General features: G+C 52.1%; 1 protein-coding gene across 1 annotated transcript in view; it reads right to left on the minus strand.

Moving 5' to 3' along the window:
• Nucleotides 1-693: 693 nt before the first annotated feature.
• BAZ1B (bromodomain adjacent to zinc finger domain 1B) overlaps nucleotides 694-21,461 on the minus strand; it is a 30,607-nt gene continuing 9,839 nt past the window's right edge. Inside the window, exons 5-19 of the mRNA XM_083714305.1 lie at nucleotides 20,240-20,361; nucleotides 19,819-20,016; nucleotides 16,957-18,616; nucleotides 16,009-16,147; nucleotides 14,818-14,975; nucleotides 14,095-14,206; nucleotides 13,116-13,214; nucleotides 12,171-12,345; nucleotides 11,332-11,520; nucleotides 9,018-9,165; nucleotides 8,489-8,636; nucleotides 7,980-8,101; nucleotides 5,285-5,439; nucleotides 3,791-3,894; nucleotides 694-2,512 (exon numbers count right to left, since the gene is read on the minus strand). Coding sequence (XP_083570431.1) covers nucleotides 2,143-2,512; nucleotides 3,791-3,894; nucleotides 5,285-5,439; nucleotides 7,980-8,101; nucleotides 8,489-8,636; nucleotides 9,018-9,165; nucleotides 11,332-11,520; nucleotides 12,171-12,345; nucleotides 13,116-13,214; nucleotides 14,095-14,206; nucleotides 14,818-14,975; nucleotides 16,009-16,147; nucleotides 16,957-18,616; nucleotides 19,819-20,016; nucleotides 20,240-20,361 — 3,899 coding nt within the window. The 3' untranslated portion in view covers nucleotides 694-2,142. The remainder of the gene's footprint in view (nucleotides 2,513-3,790; nucleotides 3,895-5,284; nucleotides 5,440-7,979; nucleotides 8,102-8,488; nucleotides 8,637-9,017; nucleotides 9,166-11,331; nucleotides 11,521-12,170; nucleotides 12,346-13,115; nucleotides 13,215-14,094; nucleotides 14,207-14,817; nucleotides 14,976-16,008; nucleotides 16,148-16,956; nucleotides 18,617-19,818; nucleotides 20,017-20,239; nucleotides 20,362-21,461) is intronic.

Below are 21,461 nucleotides of genomic sequence, written 5' to 3' on the forward strand. Positions count from 1 at the left end.
GGCTGCACTGGCAATTCCTGGAAGAAGTGGTGCTTTTGGAAGACCTGGTGGTCTCTGGCCTGGGTGAAGACAAGGTGATGAAGGGATGGGTGGGAGGCATAGCTTCTTTCTGCCTCAAGTCAATGCTTCTGAATCAACCTATTTGTGGACACAGCTGTTCATTGTGTGCTTTTGTATGCAAACTTTAACAGTAGCCCACCCAAAGGCAGCTCCTTGATGCAGCAGGCAGCCCTGTGGCGCAGGGACCAACGAGCAAAGCTCCACACTGGTTGGATGGCCATCTGCCAGGGATTATTTAGTTGTGATTGCTGCCTTAACTAGGTGACCCTGCCAATGCCACATGTCTATGCTTTGCCATTGAGAGCCTCCTGGTTTGAGAAAGGTGGGTTTGCACAAAAGCCCTTCACTGCAGCTAGAAGAGAGGCAGCTAATTGGGGCCCTGCCAGCTTTCCTCATTCCTGACCGCTGGGAGTTGGGAACACAGCAGGTTCCCCATCCCCAAGGCAGAACTTTCCCTTAGAACCATCCCAGCCAAGGAAGAAGAGAAGGCAGGCAGAGGCCACAGGCTTCATCAAGAGATGCTGGAGTGAAGACAGCACCACCTTACCCTCTCCAGCCAGGCCCCAAATTTAATTTGGCTTAGTTTCTCAGACCCTAGGAAGACCAGTAAATACAAGCAGGAAGAAAAACAAGTTTTGCTTTTATATTTCCAATTTATTACAAGTACAGCCCTTAGCAGAATTCCCCCCTCCCCCAACAAACAACCTTTTCTTTAAAAAAAATGTAGTCCAAAAATGTTTCATCGTGTAGAGGTTGGAAAGGGATGGGGTTGGTAGGGCTTGATAGAACAAAAACTGAAGGGGAGAAAGTGGGCAGGTTGCAAGTGACGCCAGAGGTGTGTCTGTCAGTGCTAGAGCCCAGGCTGGAGTCCTCAGCACCACATCCTCCCGTGCACCAGGAGAAGCAAAAAGTGGCCAGGGAGAGCGAGAATTCCTTGTTTGCAATCCCACAGCCTTGAATTCAAAGGTTGTGGGGAAATAAATGTCGCTTGAAATGGTGGAAAGTCAAAACAGAAGACTGTGAGGTGGCCAAGGCAGAAAAGAGCTGCCTCTCCACCTGGGTGATTATTGTGCAAAGGAGACCCTCCTTTGACCCAATCCAGATTCCAACATCAGGAAAGGGGAGACGAACGAGGCAGGCTGGATGGGGTATGGCTAGGAAAAGAGGGAAGAACGAAGCTACGAAGTGTACAACCCCAATGGGTTCCCTGGGCCAACTCCCAGCTACTTTATCTAAGAAAAAACAAGTGGTTTATAGAGGGGGCCAGGAGGAAGGAATATAAAGCAAACACATCCTCATATAAACTGTACAGTACATGTCAGAGCAAAGACGACTGTATCTTACAAGGCGTTTTGTACAAGGTCACTGCTGGAAACAAGAATCTTAACTAGAGAAAAAAATAAAGATTGAAAGTCAAAGAACCAGCGTTCCTCCTGCCAAACTGCAGGATTTATCACACTCTGCTCCTGGGGCAGGGGAGGCCGGAGGGTGGGGAGAGCAACTTTCCCTCTGCTGCATCCAAAATAAGGAGGCTGGAGAGAGACAAGCACCCCCAAAGCTGGTCTGCACAGAGATGCTGGTGAAAAAAAGGGGGAGTCACTCTGGAAAAGTAAGTGCTTGCCCGCCCTCCAAGGCGGCTTCCTCTTCTGCTCAAGGGGGCTGGTCAAGAAAGACAATCTGTCAGCCTATGGGGTTGGGCATCCAAAGTGGAGCATGGCAGCCTGGACCTGTCCCTGGCTGCCAGGAGCGCAGAGGAGAGGAAGGTGACCATTGTGGTTCAGGAGACCCTCGTCCCATCCCCTGCTGTGCCCAGGCTAGAGGGGACTCCCTCCACTTATCCCCCTGGCCCTCCTGCCTTCTAAAAACCTGCAAGAATTGCCTGTGCTGCTGCTGAGGAATTACTAAGCCATCTTTCCCAGTTGAGGGCTGATCAAATGCTTTCAGAAAGTTGCTGAGAGTTAAGCTAGAGCGAGCTGAGGGAAAGCCAGGTGGCCCCTGCCGCCTCCCAGCTCCCTTCGCTGCAGCCTGCGCAAAGCCGGCTCCAACCGCATCCCGTCCGGAACGTGGAGAGGGGGCGGCCCTTCATTTCTTCCTCTTCCGCCCCCTCGAGTACTCCAGTGCCTCGGGGTCGCTGTCCCCATCCGCCTCCTCCAGTCCTTGGCTGGGTGGGGCCAGAGGCCGCTTGTGTTTCCGTCGCGAGTACATGTGGCCAGGGAGGTGTTTGTGCATCATGTCAATCAAGCACTGTTCCGTCTTCTCCAGGCAAGAGAGGACATGGCTGCCATTCTGGTTGTACTGCTCGGCGTTGGCAAAGACCTGCTTGATGTCAGAAAGGAAATCCTGCACCGAGCGGTAGCTGCCGCACGAGCACTTGCTTTGCATGGTCTGGAAGTCCATGGGGCTGCTGATCACCTCAAAGTAATCCTCCGCCTCCTCAGTGGTCACCGGCTCCCTGCCAAGGAAGGACACAGGGTTAGTGGGCAGCTCCTGCATCAGCACAAAGGCTGCCTTGGCCTGACCCTTGCCTGCCACTCCTCCCTGTTTCTACTGTCCAAGTGGTCAGAGACTAACACTCCCTGAAAAAGTCACCATCAAGGCGCAAGAGGCACAGAAAGGAACCCTCTCCTCTCCCGTCCCCCACCACTAGGCCATGAGCCTAACTCTTCTTTTGAAAAAGCCAAGAATCTCCATGCACCTGTGAAAAAACACTGCACAGAATGCTGGTTACTTGTAGCCTCCTGGCAGGGGGAAGCAGGAAAGGGTTGGCACAGCTGAGGAAATTTTGGGGAGGTGGGTGTGGATTACAAAGGAACTCCCCTCGGATCACCAGTTATTCTGTTTCACATGATACCCACTCAGTGATCATTTAATTGTTTCTACCCAATTTGCGCAGGTGATATCTTTCAGTGTTTCAGTACACACCCAGTGTGGAGTGTGGAAAAAGTGAATTCCATTTTGGGGATCATTAGGAAAGGAACTGAAAATACAATTGGCCGTATCACAAGGCCACTGTACAAGCTGAGGGTTGCAACTGGACTTTTAATATTGTGGACCATTCTGGTTGACTCGCCTTAGTTTGGTTGCTGGTTTTTGGACCTTTACCTGCCTTACCTGCCTGTAGGGCATGTAAAGGTTCAAAACCCAGCAACCAAACTGGTAAAGGAGATGTAGCAATTCCCCTATGAAGAAAGGCTCCAGCGTTTGGAGCTTTTTGGTTTAGAAAGGCTGGAGACCAGGCAGAGATATATCAAATTATGTGCAGTGTGAAGAGTTTTTCTCCCACTCATGCAATATTGGAGCTCAGTGGGACCATCCAACAGAGCTGAATGCTTGGAGATTTGGACAGACAAAAGAAAAGACTTCACACAGCACATTGTTTAAGCAGCGCTACTTATCACTGTCACAAGACACAGCAATAGCCACCAACTTGGGCAGCTTTAAGAAAGTACTAGGCAGGTTTGTGGAGGAAGGCTGCCAATTGTTCCCAGCCACAAGGGCTAGGTACTAACCCCAGTGTTGGACACACTGTGTCACTAACCCAGAAGGTGCCATGTCACTGTGCGTCAGTCAACGCCACCCTCCTGAATGGAAGGCAGGAGGGCCCTTCCAGAATGACTCCAAGTGAAACAGCCAGAACACAGATTCAAGGGGGCAGAGCAGGAGCCTGGCAGGATGTGGGGTAGGTTCTGTGTGGGGCTCAGCAAGGGGCCTTTCCCTCCTGGGACCTCACCTGAAAGGCCAGCTGAAGCGATACTTGACAAGCTTGTTGAGGATTTCTTCGCACTTCTGCAGCTCCAGGTTCTGCCGGCGAGATATCTTCTTTGTTGGGTACATCTGGGAGAAGACAGGAGGAGGTGAGAGAGCTCCCCTGAGGCTGCCCAGAATAAACCTCCTCCCTCCGCATCTAGCCCAGCACACACCCCTGGAAGCCAAGGAGGCCAGCACATGCTGCAGGGCACACGCCAAGCGGCCCCGACTGGGAAGAGCAGGTGCGCCTGTGGGGAGGAGCAGCTCAGCGAAGCCTCCCAAGGGAGAGCAGGTGGGCAGGGACAGCCAAGATCATGGTACAAAGCGACACTCAGGACTTCCAAGGCCCACCAGCAATAAAGCCCCAAACAAACGGGGCGGCTGCCAGAGCTTTGATGGGGCAGCCAAGGAACGTGCCCCCCACCTCTACAAGCCGCCAGCTTGGATTTCAGGAGCCCTGCCCAGAGGAGAGCCAGCCGGATCGCTTTCCAGGCAGCCCCACTCCTCCCCAGGGGGCGGCAGGCGTCTTCAAAGAGCTTCAAAAGCAGCCAAAGGGATCAGTGAAGAGGGAAACCGTGACCCGCCCAGCAGCACACAGCCTACAGCAGGAGACGCAGCAGGCTGTGGAAGGAACCTGGTGGCCAGATTTGGGATGCCAAAGAGCAGCTGAGTGCCCTGCTGCGCTGGAGCGAGGCGAGCAAGGTCCAAGGTCAGCCCTCCACACACAACAAGGGACTGGAGGGGCAGCAGGGCCAGTGCAGGGCTAGCCAAAGGGAAGACGAAGCAGCTGGCAGTGAAAGGAAAGCCTGGCCCTTGGACAACCAGTGGATGAACTGTCCTAGGTGGAGAGTGTTGCTCCTTCAAGATTTGAGGATGGGAGGAGGCCAAAAGAGCAGCACGACCCATGTGAGCCCATAAACTGCACTCTGCAACACGCTCCCTAGAAGTGGCCACTAACGGATACAGGGACAATCCACAAAGGCAGGCAGGCAGGCAGTAGCAGCCACTCCAGACACTACAAAGGGGGGTGGGAGGGAGAGAATGAAGGCCTACAATCTTCTTTGAAACATCAAGCGAATGCAAGCTGGCTGAATTATGCTCAGGGATAGGCAACCTGGGCAACAAATGTCCTCCTCAGGGAGACATCGGAAGGGACGCAAGTGCTTTGCATTGCAGGAATGCCAACAACCCACCATGCTCCCCCCCCCGCCTCTTGCCAGAGACATACGGCTGCTCCTGCAGCGCTGGTGGCTATTTCAGAGCCTTTAACAAGCTTCCTGCTCATCAGGAGAAGGGAGAGATGCACACACACAGCCTCCCTGGAGGGATGCCTGGCATATTTGCACCGCCCGGCCCGAGTCTGCCAAGCCAGAGACCTCTCTGGACAATACTGAGGGAGGAGCCTCTTGGCAAGGGGAGATGCATGGAGGCACCTGTCACCTGGGGGTGGGGCGGGGGGGGGGGTTGTGGCTCTTACCAGCTCATCCATGTCTGCTTCGCTGACAGGAGCCGGCCGCTGCCGGGAACTTCGAGTGCCGTGCAGGGCCCTTTTCTTCCCTTGGTGCCGGCTCCGCCTCGGAGGGTCTGCCGCTGGGCCTCCTTGCTTCCCCTTGGCTGCTTTCCTGGGCCTCACTGTAAGACAAAGAGGGCAGTCAAGGAGTTAGTCGTTGGGGGATGGGAGCCCAAGTGGCAGTAAGGAAACGGTGTCGCATCCCCCACCCGCACATTACTCATGATGGACTCCAAACTCCTCCTCGCTAACCCATCTGCAGCTCTTCCTTGATTTCCCACTTATGTGAGGGGATCCCCCATTCTGCCCCTGCCACCATTCTGCGCGGAAAACAGCACATTTGCCAGCACGAGCGTGCAATTGGGGAATTGCCTCTTTACGGTCTGCTGCTTTAGAACAAGACTAAACTTCTTGCTCTTTGCCTTCCTTCCTTCCCAGGGTCTTGCCCTGAAGGCACACAAGACAGCCACCTTGCTATGGTCTTAAAGGCAGCTGACAGAGTAGAGAGTGCAAAGCCCCAACACCAGCTTCTCCCAGCAAGTCAAGTACCAGTTTTAGATGTCCCGAGAGAAACATGACAGGTTGCCTAAGCACCATCCCAGGCACCAGCAAGTGGCTGTCCTGGTGAGCTAAGGCACCTCCTAACCCACCAGGGCAGGCAGCTTGTGTAGGCGCTGGGTGTGCATTGATTCCTGCCAGCAGGAACAAGGAGACCCCACTGCAACGGAAGGAGCGCTGGCCTTCCTTGGGAGCCAAACAGCCACCAGACAGGCTGCCACAGGGCACCTGGCTCCTGAGCTGGCTCTCCCTTGGGTCGAGAGCATAGTCAGAGCTACATGCCCGGCAGTCCAACATTCCTCAGGAGAGCCTTCAGGATCAACACCGCGCCCAGGATTAAGCGGAACGCCGCCGAAAGGGGAGATTTCTCCACAGTGACCTTCCCCTGATTAAACGCCTCGTCAAGCTGGGGCCGGGGCTTAAGGCTTTATTTTTAGTGACAGCGACCCGCTTGGGCCTAGGCAGGAAGGAGCCTGGACAAGTTCCGCCAGCAGGCACACTTACAATGCACGAGGCCACCTCAGCAAAACCTCACCCCGTAGCAGCCTGCTCAGCGGGCAGCTTCCCCCATGTGATTCAGATTGCACAAAGGACATAGATAATGTAGCGCCATTGACTTAAACGGGTCCACTCTGAGGAAAGTTTAATTTGGCTACAGCCCTAAGTGGATTTGATGAGAAGGGAGGGGGGGGGGAGAGACTAAGAGAGAACTGACCCAACAAAAAGGACTTTCATGCCTCTGGGTTACCAGGTGTCATGGAAATTTCCTAAGAGAGAGAGACCAGATGGCCAGTTGATTATAATAACCATTACATTAACATGGTTACCTGAACCCATCCAAGACTTGTGGCCAGTTTACACATGCAACAGAATCAAGGGGCAAGGAGTTCCCCAGACAACATGTAGTTGTGAGGGGAACTGCACGTTTCAATAGTCTTCTGTGGGAAGAGACTCGCTGGACCTACAAAGCCAGCAAAAGAGAAGAGCTCTCTGCTCAGCCCTCTCCCAGGCCCAAGGCTTTCCCACACACCTCACCTCTCTAATCAAGAGGGAACATTCACACACATCACCTACCCCCACCCCAGCTCCACTAACTGAATGAATAAACTGGCTTCTAGCAAAGTAATGGGCAGGGTGTGTGTTAGGAGCTGAATCGTCAGCTACAAGGTATTAAGGGAGAAGTGCAACACATTTACCGTTGCTGAAGCTCTGAAGTCCAACACATTCTCCAGGAGAGCTGTTTGCTCAGAGCCCCTGACGTACACAATCATTTGGTTCTGCCTAAGTCAGCTTTCTGACATCTATGCTAATAGCCAAGCCTTGGTATAGATGGAAATATGGCAACTTCGGACAACACAGCAAGGGGAAACTGCCTGGGGCAGTCCTCTTGCTGCAACACCTCTGCGGCAATCCAGGGCATGTGAAATCATCCGCTGCTGGCATTTCAGAAGCCTGCGTGAGCCTGTCATAGCATTTCTGCTCCAGTCAAAGGGCAGGCCTGCACGTCAGTGACATCTCAATTGCTTCTGTACAGTATTACACAGTCCGGAAAATCCCCAAGCCCAAGAATGTTGGGATGCAGGTTGCAGCCCTCAAACATTTCCACCACCAAAGGCTGCTCCGATTAAAAACATAATGGCACTTTTTAGCATTGCCGATCGCTTCCACCTGCTTCCAGAAATTTCAGCCTTGCTTCCCTAGCCACTGACTGCACACAGTTTGAATTCAGACCCCTGTCTCTACCTCCACCTCACCGCGCCAAGTGAAGCATTCCTGTGTGAGACAGGAAAGAGGGCCCTGCAATTTCAGGAATGGGATAAAGTGGGAAACCCAGGACAGACCTCCTTCCAGAGCATGGCAAAGTCCAGTTTGGCTACTAGTCCTGCCTCAAGCAATCCAATGATTAGCCAGAAAACACCCCCTCATCAATAAGGCTGTTGATGGCTTGGTGGCATTGGCAGGCAGCTCCTTAGCCCAGAATTGCCCACCGGTCATTCCAGATTTAGGAAGAGGACATTTTTACCCTTCTGTGGCAACACAGGATCCCTTCACTCTCCACCGGCTGAAGGTTTGCCCATTTGTGGGGGAGAGAAAAAGTACGTACGTTTCAATCCAGCCACCTCATAGTCTTCCTCCTCTTCCTCTTCCCCTTCATCGTCGTCTTCTTCATCGGTTTCCTCCTCCCCAGCATCACTCTCCTCTTCCACAGAGTCTTCAGCATAGTTTCTACAGGGAAGGTTCAACAGACCAGAATCAGGAGTTTGCTTCCTCAAAGGCTGTGGTAGACCAGAGGCCTCAGCAGCCCTGTCCTGCAGTGGGCCACCTTGTTTTCCCTTGCTATGCCATGTCAGCTTGAGGTGGGTTTTACTTGCCAGCAGCCCAAGCCAAAAGCAGCCTCGGAATCCAATGCTCCGAACTGAAGAACACGCACATGTCTTTTGGAATTGCATTCAGCCTTCCCACCTGGGGCTGGTAGGAAAAAGGCCTGGTCTGGGTAGATGTGGCCAGCCCATTTGTCCCAATTTCCAGGGATGCTTTACCATGACCTTAAGAGAGGAGCAAAGCCCACACTGAGGCCAGCTGCCCCTTCCTAACCAGCAGAAGAAACCTCACCTGCCCCGGGAGCTGCGCCTGGCAACAGAAGGCTGGCAAGCCGGGCACTGCCACTCGCCTTCGGGGATCTCGTAGAGGGCCGGCCTCAGGCAGAAGAGATGGAAGGCCTTGTTGCACTCGTCACATAAAATGAGCTTGTCATCTTCACCTAACAGGGAGTAGAAAGACAGAAGGATCAAGGGAGGGAAATGAAGCTCAGGTAGGAGACCAGTCAGAGTAGGCCCACTGAAATTCCTGGGCTCACACCCATGAAGGGCAAGCATTGGCCCTGAGGGGATGACAGGATCCAAATGCTTGCTCTGAAAGGACCCAGAAAGGGACTGTTGTTGCAAGGGTCTCACTGCCCCACCCATTTGGGAGCGGAGGGGATATCAAAAGCCAGCATGATGCCGTGGCTACAATAGCCTTTTTGGGAGGAAGCACTGACCACATCTCTCCTACTCTCTCTGGGAGGGCAACTGTCCATTGCAACCCCAGCATGATTCCCTCTACCCCACGCCCTGGAGGCCCCCAGGCCTGGCACACGCACCTTTCTTGCGGCAGACTTTGCACCTGGCATTCTCGGCCGACATGTCCCACTTGATGCAGGCGTCCAGCATGCCCAGCAGCACGTGCATGCGCGAGAAGGTCTGCGCTTCACGGATGGCCAGCTTCCACTTCTCCAGGGCGGAAGCCACCTGGGGGCAGAGGAGGCAGTCAAGAGGCATTCTCGGCCCTTCCCTGGGGCTCTTGGCAGCTGCCATTCAGGCGACAGCACACATTCCTCTCCTCCACCCCCACCCGCTGCCCAACCGCCAGCTCAGAGGCCCAAAGGCTTGCTCAACATATCCCACACAGCCAGCCTGAAACTGGGGGCTGCATTCTTGACTTTGAAATCCAAACCAAATCCTTGTCCATCAGGGAAAAACAAACAGCCGAGAACTTTAGCTGTTAATTGCAGGGACAGCTGGAGAGGCAAAGTTCAGGGCCTAGAGCCCGAGAAGAGCCTGGCCTGCCCTCTAGTGGCACCTCTGAGTAATGGTGCCCTGGACAAGCCCAGAGGTGATGCCTAGGGGCCAGCAGCCCCCAGCCCCAAGGAAGAAGTCCTCATGTCTGGAATGTCTTCAGGGGTCAGAACTATGCAGGCACGTCAGGTTCTAGCCCAAGCTCCACTCAGCCAGGACACCTACCCTTTGTGACAGAAGCTATCAAGAGCCAGATAAACTGGGGGGGGGGGTGCTTGTCCACAACCACTGTGCCCACCCCCAGCCCTATTTTCCTGCACCAGCAGTGGGAAAGCTCACAGCATCAGTTTCCTTACTCCTAGTCAGGGCAGTTGAGCTTCAAGGGGAATGGCTGAGCTCTGCTGCTAACAGCAGTTCAGGAGCCAAGCAAAACCTGGATTTCTGCAGAGTTGCACATTCCCCTCCCACTGAATCAGAGGAAGTGCAGTGTGAATGGGACACCTAAAAAAACAGCGGCTCGCTTGCCCCAGTCTAGAATTCCCTCCTCATGGCTCCCAGGTTCAGTACCTGGAGCAAGAGGCAGCAGCCAAGGCGGTGGGGAAGGCTGGGAGCCTGATCAGCCTGTCTGTTTTCTCCCCGGAATGTGCCCGGGGCCTTCTCAGACACATCAGCTTTCCAAGAAGCTCCTCCCAGAGTTCGGCTGCTAAGATGATGGGCCAAGATAAATCTGCAGCAGATCCAGGCACTGGAGAAAGCATTAAGCTTCCAGTGTGGCTTCCCAGGCACTATAAAACCGGGGTGGGGGAGGGAGGACTTCTCCCTCAGGTGACTCACTGCCCCAATCAAAGGCATCTGCTCCCAGTTGGTAATACAAAAGGGAAGAAAAAGGCAGAGAAATGCCCACTGCTGAAGGGCCAAAGGGCACACGGGAGGCCCAGAGGAGCCTTCCCCAGTAGCACTAACTGCCCTTGCCTGTCTTGTCGAAAGAAAACCTTTTGCAATGCCCAGCAATCTACCTTGGGCAGAAGACAGTAAGCACCAAACAAAACACAAAGAGTTGCAAGGCACACCAACACTGGGATCTGTCAGCCATAAAGGTGGGGCAATTTATGGCCAAGGAGACAGAAGTGTCTGTCTCGAAATGAGGCCAATTCAAGGCCATCCATCACCTGCTGTCCAGGAACCAGGATAGGGAAGAGGACAGCCTTGGGGCCATGTGGCCACCCAAGAGCCTGGTGGGCTGCAGTTTGCCCTTCTGATCCGTTGGCCTGGCCTCTGTCCACACAGTGTTTCCACTGGTCATCTAAATACTGTCCGTTACCACCAATGGCCCAATAGGGAGGATGAGAAACAGATAGAAGGCGGGGCAGGCAGCTCACAGGAGCCACAGAGCCACAGGAAAACAGCTGCTGGCAATGCAGAGACTTTTGGGAGAGTGAAAACAGCACAGGGGATGTGAAAGACAAGCTGGAAAAGGTCTTTCATCCCCCATTCTGATATCTGAAATTGGTGAGTGATCCTCATGGAAAGTCTCTCCATTCAGAACAGAGAATTATCCCCTTTGCAGCCCAACACTCACCAAGCCTACCTGGAAGCAAGTCCCACCCCCAATTTAATTCAAGGTAAGATGTTCAGGAATTGGAGTCAGTTTTGTTCTTCCAGAAGGCTCAACTGGCAGCAGCTGCTTCTTCCTCTTTGTTTGGTTTGACAGGGGAGAAAGCATCTTCCCTGCCATAATTCTGGCAAGGAAGCAAAGGCCTTTGCCCTCATCCCTTCACCCCTATTCCCATTCATGTCTGTAACCTGCAGGAGCAGCGACACTTTCGCGCCAGCTGCCCAAGCTTCTCTGCCCATCCTCCCGTCCTCCCTCCCTCCGACTGTATCTGTCCTCATCCAGACCTTGGCTTCTTCCGCCACCCTCTTCTCTTCATCCACCTCCTCTGCCTTGGCAATAGCATCTTCCCCGCCTTGATGTTTTCTCTTCTTCTGCTTGGGGGCCATGAAGCCTTGCAGGAACTTCTTAATAACGCTGGCCTGGAGGGCAACCACGCACTCCCCGAAATCCTTCAGGCTCTCCAGTGTGCAAACCTGATCAAAAAGGCACAAACACATTATGATTTCCTTCTCATGTGCAGAGGGGCTTTGCAGCTCTCATTTATCCAAGCAACTAAGAGGCGAGCTCCCCAGATGGGTTAACTGGCAAGAACGTGGCTACAGCCTCTCTGTGCTGGAAGAGCAGGGACCTCAGAAGTCTCGCCTGGCCTGGAGACATTTCCCCAGCCAACCTAGCCAGTGGCACACTGCACTGTTTTGTCTGAGCCCCCTAGTGTATCAGTAAGCAGCTCCTGAGGTTCATCAGGGCTTCAACTCTGCTACAAACTCAAAAGTCTGCCTACCCCGTGGTCAGCAACAATTAATGTGCATCTGTTTCTGGGACCAGGAATATTCCCCAGCTCCTAGAAGGCGGATCCTTCACCACTGCCCCAATTCAAAGCAAGTCTCCCAATGTTGTCTGCTTTAGATACCACCAGTGAAAGAAGACACATTTAATAGTAGGAGCTTCTGGACTTCAAAGCAAAGAGCTAGCCCAGGGCTATATGGCCCACCCAGAGGGATGCCTGGAAGCCAAGGCCCAGAGCCAGCAAGACTACACTTGACAGCTGCTTCCAAGCTCAGAAGCCCTGCCTGGGTGATTGATTACTGTTAAGCCACCCACCTCTTGCAATGCTAGTGCTCACCTTGGCTTCAAACTCTGCCTCGTTGATGTATCCCAGGCCTCCCTTCTGCAGCCGGGTGGCCACTTCGATGAGGTCACTGCGCAGGAAGTTCAACAGTTCCTGGTTGCCATCACAAGACTTCAGACCTGGGTTCTGCTTCCGAGCCAAGTGAATGGAATGAGTGATGTCCTGATATCTGGGAGGAGACAATATATGGTCATTATGTATAGCTGACTCTCTCATGATGTAGGGCCTTTGGAGATGCTCTGTTACCTTCCAAGTTCTACAGAAGAGTTATCTAGCCTAAGCAAGGGTCCTCAGACATAGACGATGCTCAGTTTACCTTATGAGGGCTGCAGAACTATCCAGCTCTATAACCTGAAGGTTTGTATTTTGACACACACTCCAAGCATGAGGATGTTTACTTGCCATTCTGAATCAGCAGTGTGAGCTCATTGGGCCAAACCACTGGTTTACACTGATGCTCAGAAATTTAGGGGTTGATTTAATGCTGGTGCCTAAAAGAATTTTTAAATACTTCCACAGTCTTGTCCAGAAGTATACAATGGCCCATAAAGGATCCCTCATGTAGTGCTGCAATTGCATTGTTATGTACAATGTCTGTTAAAAGCACTAAGGCGCCTAAAAGTCTACACTTGCAGCAACACCAGCAAACCCACTCAGTAATTTTATCCATCCACAAACATTTGTCCAAGATGTGAAAGATTTGTGATCTTGTAAATCCCACACCCCAAGAAAAGGATTGTTGCGTAAGGAGAAAAGCCGCAAAAAAGAACACAGAGGTGACCTGATGGCTTCAAAAAACAACACCCCACTCCTCCACACTGCTCTTCCCAGCCCGAAACGATCCTGGCATCAAATGCCAACTTCTTCTCCCTCCCTTGCCTGACCAGCATCCAGGGACACTCCTCCACAATACTCAAAAAACAGCCCGTGAGGCCTCACCTCTTCTGCAGTCGCTCCTTCAGCTGGCTCTCTCTTATCCCCTGCGAGTGCAAGGCGGCCAGCAACTCATCCAGCTCCTTCTGGCTGTCACAGAGAAACCTGGAGGAGACCAGACACCTTACTCAATGCCACTCTCAGCAGCAGGAAAATAAAACTCACCCCAAGAGACAGGTGGGCACCCATAACCCAGTCTCTCACCAGCCCACGCCACTTACAAAGTCTTCAAATCGTTTAAACATGTTTCAATCAGAGAAGACTATATTCAACTCTCACACCAAGCTGCCGTAAATTTAAATTTTCTGGATTGCCATTTTTCCTGAAGCAAAAGAGGGATTAAATGCTGAACCATAAGCTAGGGAATGTGACCATGACTCATTGCACAAACAGGACTTCTATTACTGCCCCCTGCTGGTCAAGAGGCACATCAGCATGGGATGTCAAACCCGAACAGCTCAGCTGGAGAGAGGGGCCCAGCCGTCAATCTGACACCCCCCCCCAGGGGTGGGGCTGTGAGTCCTACATTTTACACAGCTCTCAAGCCACTTTTAAACAATAGTTTAATTAACAGATCTTGTACCCTGCAGTACTGAGTACTTTGTACAGAGCAGATTCCAGAAGCCTTTCTGCCAATTAGCCCAAGGCTCAGCTGCGTAGCTGAGAAGCTTCAAGCATACAGCAGTTAACCGATCAAAGCAAATGTAACACATAGTGGAACCTTTTCACCAAATGGGGGTGGTGTCAAATGCAATGGGATGCAGCAGGCCTATTGGCAAAGTGCAGGTTGCACTTCTGCAAGCCAGGAGGGCTGCTGCCTGGCTCTCCTTTGAAGATGCCATGTGCAAGGGAGCCATCCTAATCTGAAGAGCACTGAGAAACTCTCTCACCTCCCAGCTGTTGCCTGCTCCCCCCCACCTCTAAATCCCCAATTTTACAGGTGGGCAAGAACCCACACATCTCTATTGCCAAGAGCAAGTCTCACCACAGGTTCTGTCCCTGCTTGGGCGCCGTGGTCTCCACAGGGATTTCCGGGATGAGTAGGGCGCCCTGCGGAGTGTTCAAGACGCTGCCCTCCACCAGGCTCTCCTGGGTGTCTGCAAGCAACACACACACACACAGTGAACAAGGAGCCCCACTGTCATCGTCATCATTTGCCCACAGCTTCCAATGAGCACTCCAGGGGCAAGGCAAGTCTTCTGAGCGCTCGGGCCCCTAAATAAGAGAAGCCTTCTACAGAACGCTGCTCTGTGGGCTCTTACTTTAAAATAACATGCCAGTTGCTCCTGGATGGTTGCTTAGTGCACAACTTCATTACATGGCTTCAAGCAACCTGTCCAGCACAAGAAAACGAATAGCTGGCTGACAGGGCTTGGCCTCCAGTGATGTGAACAAAGGCCCAGCAAAGCCCTAGCACCTGCTTCCCCACCAAATGGAGGCAGCTGTTTCACAGGCCAGGGAGGACAATTTCTGATTAAAGGCTGCTTAATGATTAACTTGCTTCAGTTTCTTTTCTTGCTGAGAAATTCAGCAACTCATACTCTCAAATATAGCAAGTGATATTCATCTGTTTTATTCGGAGTAGACCCACTGAAACTAATGGTCCTAACTTAGCCGTGTTCATTAATTTCAATGGGTCAACTCCAAGATGAATGCCGCCCAATACATCCAGCAACTTCACCAAGAACCTGAGAATGGTCAGCCTTGCCTTGTTGGTGGTAGTCGTCGTCCTCTTCCTCCTCCTCCTCTTCCTCCTCATCGTCCTCCTCCTCCTTGTGGGGAGGCATGAAGTTATAGTCGATGCCATCATGTACCCAGCCTTTCTCTATGAACAGCCCGGGAACTTCATCAGAGAACAGCCAATACCTAGAGAGACCAGACAGATTCCAGATCTTTGTGTGAGAGAGGCACCAGGTATTATGAGATGAGCAGCTTTGCCAAGAAACACCCAGGGCAATGAGGAAAAAGCATAGGCTGCAGAATGTTGGCAGTACAGTACTTGTGATGATTAATAACAGTCTTTAGGAGGGTGCCTTATAGGACCAAGATGCAGGAAGGGCAGCAACGTGCTGGCAGGAGGAACCCAGCTGAAGTTACAAACAGAGCAAGCTGTGAACAGGCTGCAAAGCAGAGACATGGGTGTCTCAAGCAGCAGCAGGAGGGAAACAAGCAGAAGCAAAGGGAAGAAAAGCCTCCTCCTTGGACTACAGAGAAGGCCCATGTAGCTCAGTGAAAAGAGCAACTGTTTTGCATGCTCAAGATCACTGGTTCAATCCCGGTCATCTCCACATGGGCTGGAAGAGACCCATCCCACCAAACCCTCGAGAGCCATTACTGCCAGTCAGCTTAGACAATACTGAGCTAGACGGATCAATTCTCTGACTTGATATGAGGCAGTTTCCTGTGCTCCTATGATGATCTGACTAAAGAAACCCTGGAGAGTTGCTGCCAATCAGAGGAGTGGTCCCCCAGGTGTGGCTGGATCCCAACTCCCATTGGCTCCAGCTACCCATGGTCAATGCTGAGGAATGGTGGGAGTTGGGACTCCAGCAACATATGGACGGCCCCACATTGGCTAACCACGGACTAACCATCAGCAATCCACATGTGCTCTCCGCCTCCAGGGCTCCTGTGTAGTGAGTTTTGCACTTCAGAACTCACACTTCTTACCTCTCCCCCCCGGGATGGGCTCTCCCCTGCAGCCCTCCAAATGTGGTTGAGTTCCCGGCTCCCATCATCATTCCTGATCACTGGAGCAGGCTAGCTGCCAGGAGTTGGGAGTCCAGCAACATCTAGAGGGCCTCAGGCTCCCCACCCCCACTGAGCCACACAGCCAAATGGTCCATCTGGGCAGCTTCCCAACTGCCACACAGCCAGATTCTCCATTCCTCACCCTTACCTGTTGTGATTACGGTCTGTGCCAATAGGTGTCCTGCGCATGACCAGCTTGGCTTTGGCAATGCCATCCTGGAAGGCCTTTTCAGCTGCAGCTTTGTGCTTGCGGATTCTCTCCTCTTCTGCTTCTTTTTCAAGCTTCACTGGTGGGAAAGAAAAAGGAAGAAAACCCAGCAGTGTGAGCTCTTGCACCTTTAAAGTTTGGTGAGAAACTAACTCGCTCTCTCATAAGAGGGCTCTATCTCTTCCTTCAATTAAGAGCCAATCAGGAAACACACATTGTTTCAATCAGGGAAGCATTCACACACACTTTTGTATGGGGTGGGGGTGGAGAAAAGCAACCAAACTTAGGGTTGGTTCACAGATGGAACATCTGCCAAGTGAAAATGCATGGGGCTGGGGCTATGAGAGCTGGTCAGAACTTCCAAATTATCCAGATCTGGTGCACCACAGCGTCCCATGGAACACAGGTACACCTTCAGCTACAGACATCAACTGTTGAGATACTGAGCAGGTGAAACAGCCCCCAGGTGACTTACCACCACCAACCCACACTTAAAAGGGGACTGAGCAAAGGGCAGTCACTATGCAAATGTTTACAGTGCTTGGGTGTCAGGACTGGAGGCCTTAAGGAGCAGGATGGGCATGACATCAACAACCAAACCTGGGATGGGCATGACATCAACAACCAAACCAGGGGGCCTCTATGAACAAAATGCTTCTGGTGAAGACCTACACAGATAGCTCAGATCTGCCTGCTGTGACATCAGTGGAACACAGGCCTCCACCAAGGTTGAGCAGCAGGGAATCCCTCTCCACAAACTCCACCCACCCACCCCCTTCCCTAGGGGTTCCACTGCAGAGGCTGGAATCAGAGGTTCAGCAGGAACAGGAGCTTACAGCCTCTCTTCTCTTTCCACAGTGGCATTTCTGGGCCTTGAATCACCATTACCTCGCATCTGCATCTCCTGCTGCTCCTTCTCTTTCTTGGCCTGCATGGCCAGTAGCCTCCTGCTCTTGACGGCACTGATCATGTCTTCCGCTTCCAACTCCACCCGTGGCTCCGTCTTGACCCCTTTCTCTGTTGCCACTGCTGCCACAGCCTCTCCTTTCTTCTTCTCCCCCTTCCCTGTATAGCTGCTCTCCTCCTTGCCATTCTCCTTGCTCTTGGCCACCATCTCCTTCCGCTTTTGCTTCTCCGCCCTCTTCTTATCGTTCTCCTCCTTGAGCACGGCCAGCCGCTCCTTCCACAGCTCAGCTGACATCTGCTGCTTGGACTCCACGTGGTCCTGCACAGAGTAGGTCATCAGGATCCGGTGGCAGAGGGCGGCGAGGATCTGCAGCTTCTCCTCAGAACTCAGATCAAAGAACTCTGAGGTCTCGAGCTTTTCCAGGAACTCATCCTGCACCTCGTTGTCCTCAAAGGCAGCCAGGTCCTTGTTCTCCTCCGTGTTCTCTGAGGCCTCACTCTCCTCCTGCACATCCGACTTGCGCAGGCACAAGCGGACTAGCTCAGAAACAGAGTGCAGGGTGAGCGGGATCTCCGACAGCTTCATCCCCAGCTCACGGTAGTCCTCCGCAATCTCATCCTGCAGCAGGGTCTGCAGGAGAATGACCAGGATCCTGTTCAAGTATAGGAAGCCCCCCTTCTCCGCACACAGGGCTTCCATGAGGGAGACGGCCGTGATGGGGTATTGAGCGTCTGGCAGCAGCAGCCCTGAATAGCAGCTGAGGAACTCCACCACCATGGCCACATCCCCAAAGAGGGTGTTGGGGAGTCCCTCAGGAGTGTCCACAAGCCTGAAGGTGGGCAGGTTGTTCCCTTTGATGTCCTGGTCCTCGTAGCGCTTCTGCTTCTCCAACTTTTCTATCATCTCCTTCACCCTCCGCTCCCTGGCTCTCTCCTTCAGCTTCTCCTTCAACTTCTCCCGCTTCTTCTTCAAGTACTCCTTCCGCTGATCCTCAGTCATGGAGGCCCAGTTCTTCCGGTGCTCGAGGAGCTCAAAGCGCTTCTGCACAATCCCCCGCAGCTCCTCGGGAAGGCGGGCACGATCCTCGCTGGAGAGCAGCCGGGCGGTTTTGGAGATGATGCAGGAGAGGGCGCTCTTCCTGTCCTCACGGTCCTTGTTTTCTCTGTAGTAGGCAATGAGGTGGAGAGCTGCGGGTGGGAGGTGCTTGGGCTTGCCAGAGGACCTGGGGCTTCCTCCTGAGCCCCGAGGCGCTCGCGACACCTTGGGGGTGCCCTTGGTCGTCATGTCCAGCAGTGTCATCTGCTTCATTTTCATCTTGGAGTCCTTCCTGGGGGAGCGGGACTTCCCAGTAGCCTTCTGCCCATTCAACAGCTTCTTATTCCTCTGTCGTTTCTTGTTGAAGTTGCCAAGCTTCCCTGCAGACATCATCTTCATCACCTCCTCCAGCTCCTCTGTGGGGATCTTGGAGTTCTTGACTTTCAGCGGAGAGCCCACAATAGACTTATTCAAGTGCACACTGCACCACAGAGAGGGGCTTAGCCCCTGACCTGGAGAAGAGCCATCCAACTTAGGCTTTTTGGAAGGTTTCCGATCGGGGGATGACGTGCTCTTTCTCTTGGTCGAGGGATTGAGCGTCAGGTACTGGAATTGAAGAAGAAGCAAAGGTAAATTTTAGTCTTGGGGGGAAAAGAAACACAAGGGAGGAAAGGGATAGGTTGGAAAATCTAACTGGGGATCTGTTTCAACGTGCTGCTCGAAAGTCAACAGAACTTTTGAGGCTGCTTTGGAGCCTCAAGTGCTCCTGAATGCTAGCGATGCAGAAAGGGACAACCACATACATTTCTAGAGAATAATAATAATAATAATTTATTATTTATACCCGCCCATCTGGCTGTGCCTCCCCAGCCACTCTGGGCGGCTTCCATAGAAAGCAAAAATACAATAAAATATCACATGTTAAAAACTTCCCTGAACAGGGCTTCCTTAAGATGTCTTCTGAATGTCAGGTAGTTGTTTATCGCTTTGACATCTGCTGGAAGGGCGTTCCACAGGGCGGGCGCCACTACCGAGAAGGCCCTCTGCCTGGTTCCCTGTAGCTTTACTTCTTGCAATGAGGGAACCGCCAGAAGGCCCTCGGCGCTGGACCTCAGCGTCCGGGCAGAATGATGGGGGTGGAGACGCTCCTTCAGGTATACTGGACCGAGGCCGTTTAGGGCTTTAAAGGTCAGCACCAACACTTTGAATTGTGCTCGGAAACTGCCCTTTCCACCTTTCAGTCAACAGCATCCCTCAATGTCACCTGGAGCATGCTGCCGGCAACATATATCGTTCTACATATCCCCCATAGCCAAAAACGTGCTCTAGGATTACAGTAGCCACCCAGATGCAAAACATATGAGACATAATGCACACTCCATTGTTTTAAACACATACTGTAGCCATCTTGACTGCAAAACCTGGCACGAGGGAAGCATAAGGATGGTTGGGGAAACCTTGAGGTTTGCAGAAGTACAAAAGAGGTGGATCTGGAGTCCCAAATGCACTCCTCCTTGGAAGACATCTGCACACGGCAGTCACAGGGAAGGGAAGGCACACTGCAGAGATGGAGGCAGGCCAGCTTGGTGTCTCCAGTGCAGGCAGACCACATGGAAGGCAATGGAGGGTCAAGTCTGAGCCTCACCAGAATCATCCCTTTGGCACCTGATGACTGGCAAGGGCTTGCTGTAGAGCTAAGATTCACCCTTGCTAACACTGCCCCCCCCAAAGTAACCATTATGTATCAACAGAGACTCCTGTCCTTTTCCCAACCCACAACCCAAGACAGATCTTGCCTTATTTCTCACTTTATATGGGTCAAGCAAGAAGTCACTGAACTTGCTGGGAAGTGAATATTTCTTCACCAACTCATCCTCGACCACCCAAGGAGCATTCTCTCCTGTTCCAGCCCGGAGTGCATTGTGGCGAATGAAGTAGCGCAGAATCTCCTTGTTTGGTGGCCGCTCTGTGCGAATTAAGCTGTCTGCTGGCACATTGCTAATGATCTAGGGAGACAAAGAAACAAGCCTTTAGACTCTTCTATTCCTCAGCTTGTGGCAGTCAGCCCACAGCTTGCCACTGTACTTAAATACCACTGTTTAAAATAGAAACAGTTACTTTTAATTGCTCCTGACCTCGCAGCAGTGCTGATACCTTAACCAGCCACGCCTCCTCATCCTCACCACCAACGGGCAGTCAAGGACCCTTAATTCTCTCTCACTCCCTTACCTTGTCTTCATTTTGCAGCTTGACATCATACTTGTGTGGTAAGAACTTTGGAGGGACCCATTTTTTTTCTTCCTTCTTCAGAGAAGTAGGAAGCTTCCGAGGAGATCGGCGCGCCCGGTCACCTGCATAAGAGATGGGGGGGGGAGAGTGTGTTAGCAGCACAATATGCCCCAAAAGGCCTAGGCTGACTAATCTGATCTGCAGTACTGAGGGGCAACAAAAGCACAGATGGCCAAGGAATAAACACACACCATCCAATACCAAAGGAGCAGACAGGGAAGTTTCTAAAGGGGGATTAATACTGAGTGCCCTCTGCAGGATCAAACCACAGGTCCATCCACAACTCCGCATCCTGCATCTACAGATAGAACTGGAAGCCCCCAAACAGGGCCTAGAAGCAACAGCCTCCCCCTTGCTGGTCTCCAGCTCCTGGTATATAGCTTCTGGACAAGGGAGCTCCAATCAGCCACTGCAGGAGACAGACCTAAGCTATTCTATGAATTTGTCTAATTGAGTTTTTTAGAAAGCCGTCTAAAGTTAGGAACTGCTGCCACTGCCACCACATCTTATGGCATTCAGAGCTGCCATCTATCTCTCCTGTGAAGTGTTTTTATAGAACAGAACAAAAAAACCACAACGAAACAAGACACAGAAGAACAATAAAAATAAAATACCAGCATTAAATTACAATATTGCATTAAGATTTAGCATTTAAAGGCACCCTTTAGCAGCAGCAGACTCTTGTGAATTGCATTCCTGCATTCCCCCCCCCCCCACGCAAATGTTCTACAAATCAATTTCATTAGGTGATCCAAAGTTTGAGTATTATGAGAGGAGATGGGCATCATTCTAGCAAGTAAAGTGTTTTATGTTTGTCAAGGGAAAGAGGACTGGCAGCCCACTAGCAGAATCTTATACATGGGGAGGCTCCAATGTGCACACGATTTCTGCCTGCACAAAGACCTCTGACTTTATTCCAATGGAGGCACATAAAGGTAGCATATGCACCGCTATTGAGTATTTTAAATGTGTGAACTAGAAAAGTCAGGGCAGAGCATCCCTAATTTTGGAAAGGAGCCAGGATCTCTGAAAGACAGTTTCCTTGAGCACCACCAGTGATGTTGTTTGTTGCTGCTTGCAAACCCTTAAGTATGCTCAGTTAGTACACTGAGACTTAATCAAAGAACGTGACAAGTTAGTTGGCTTCCGTCTATAAGTTTCC

Source organism: Podarcis gaigeae, assembly GCF_964106915.1.
Source record: "Podarcis gaigeae genome assembly, chromosome: 15".
NCBI lineage: Eukaryota > Metazoa > Chordata > Lepidosauria > Squamata > Lacertidae > Podarcis > Podarcis gaigeae.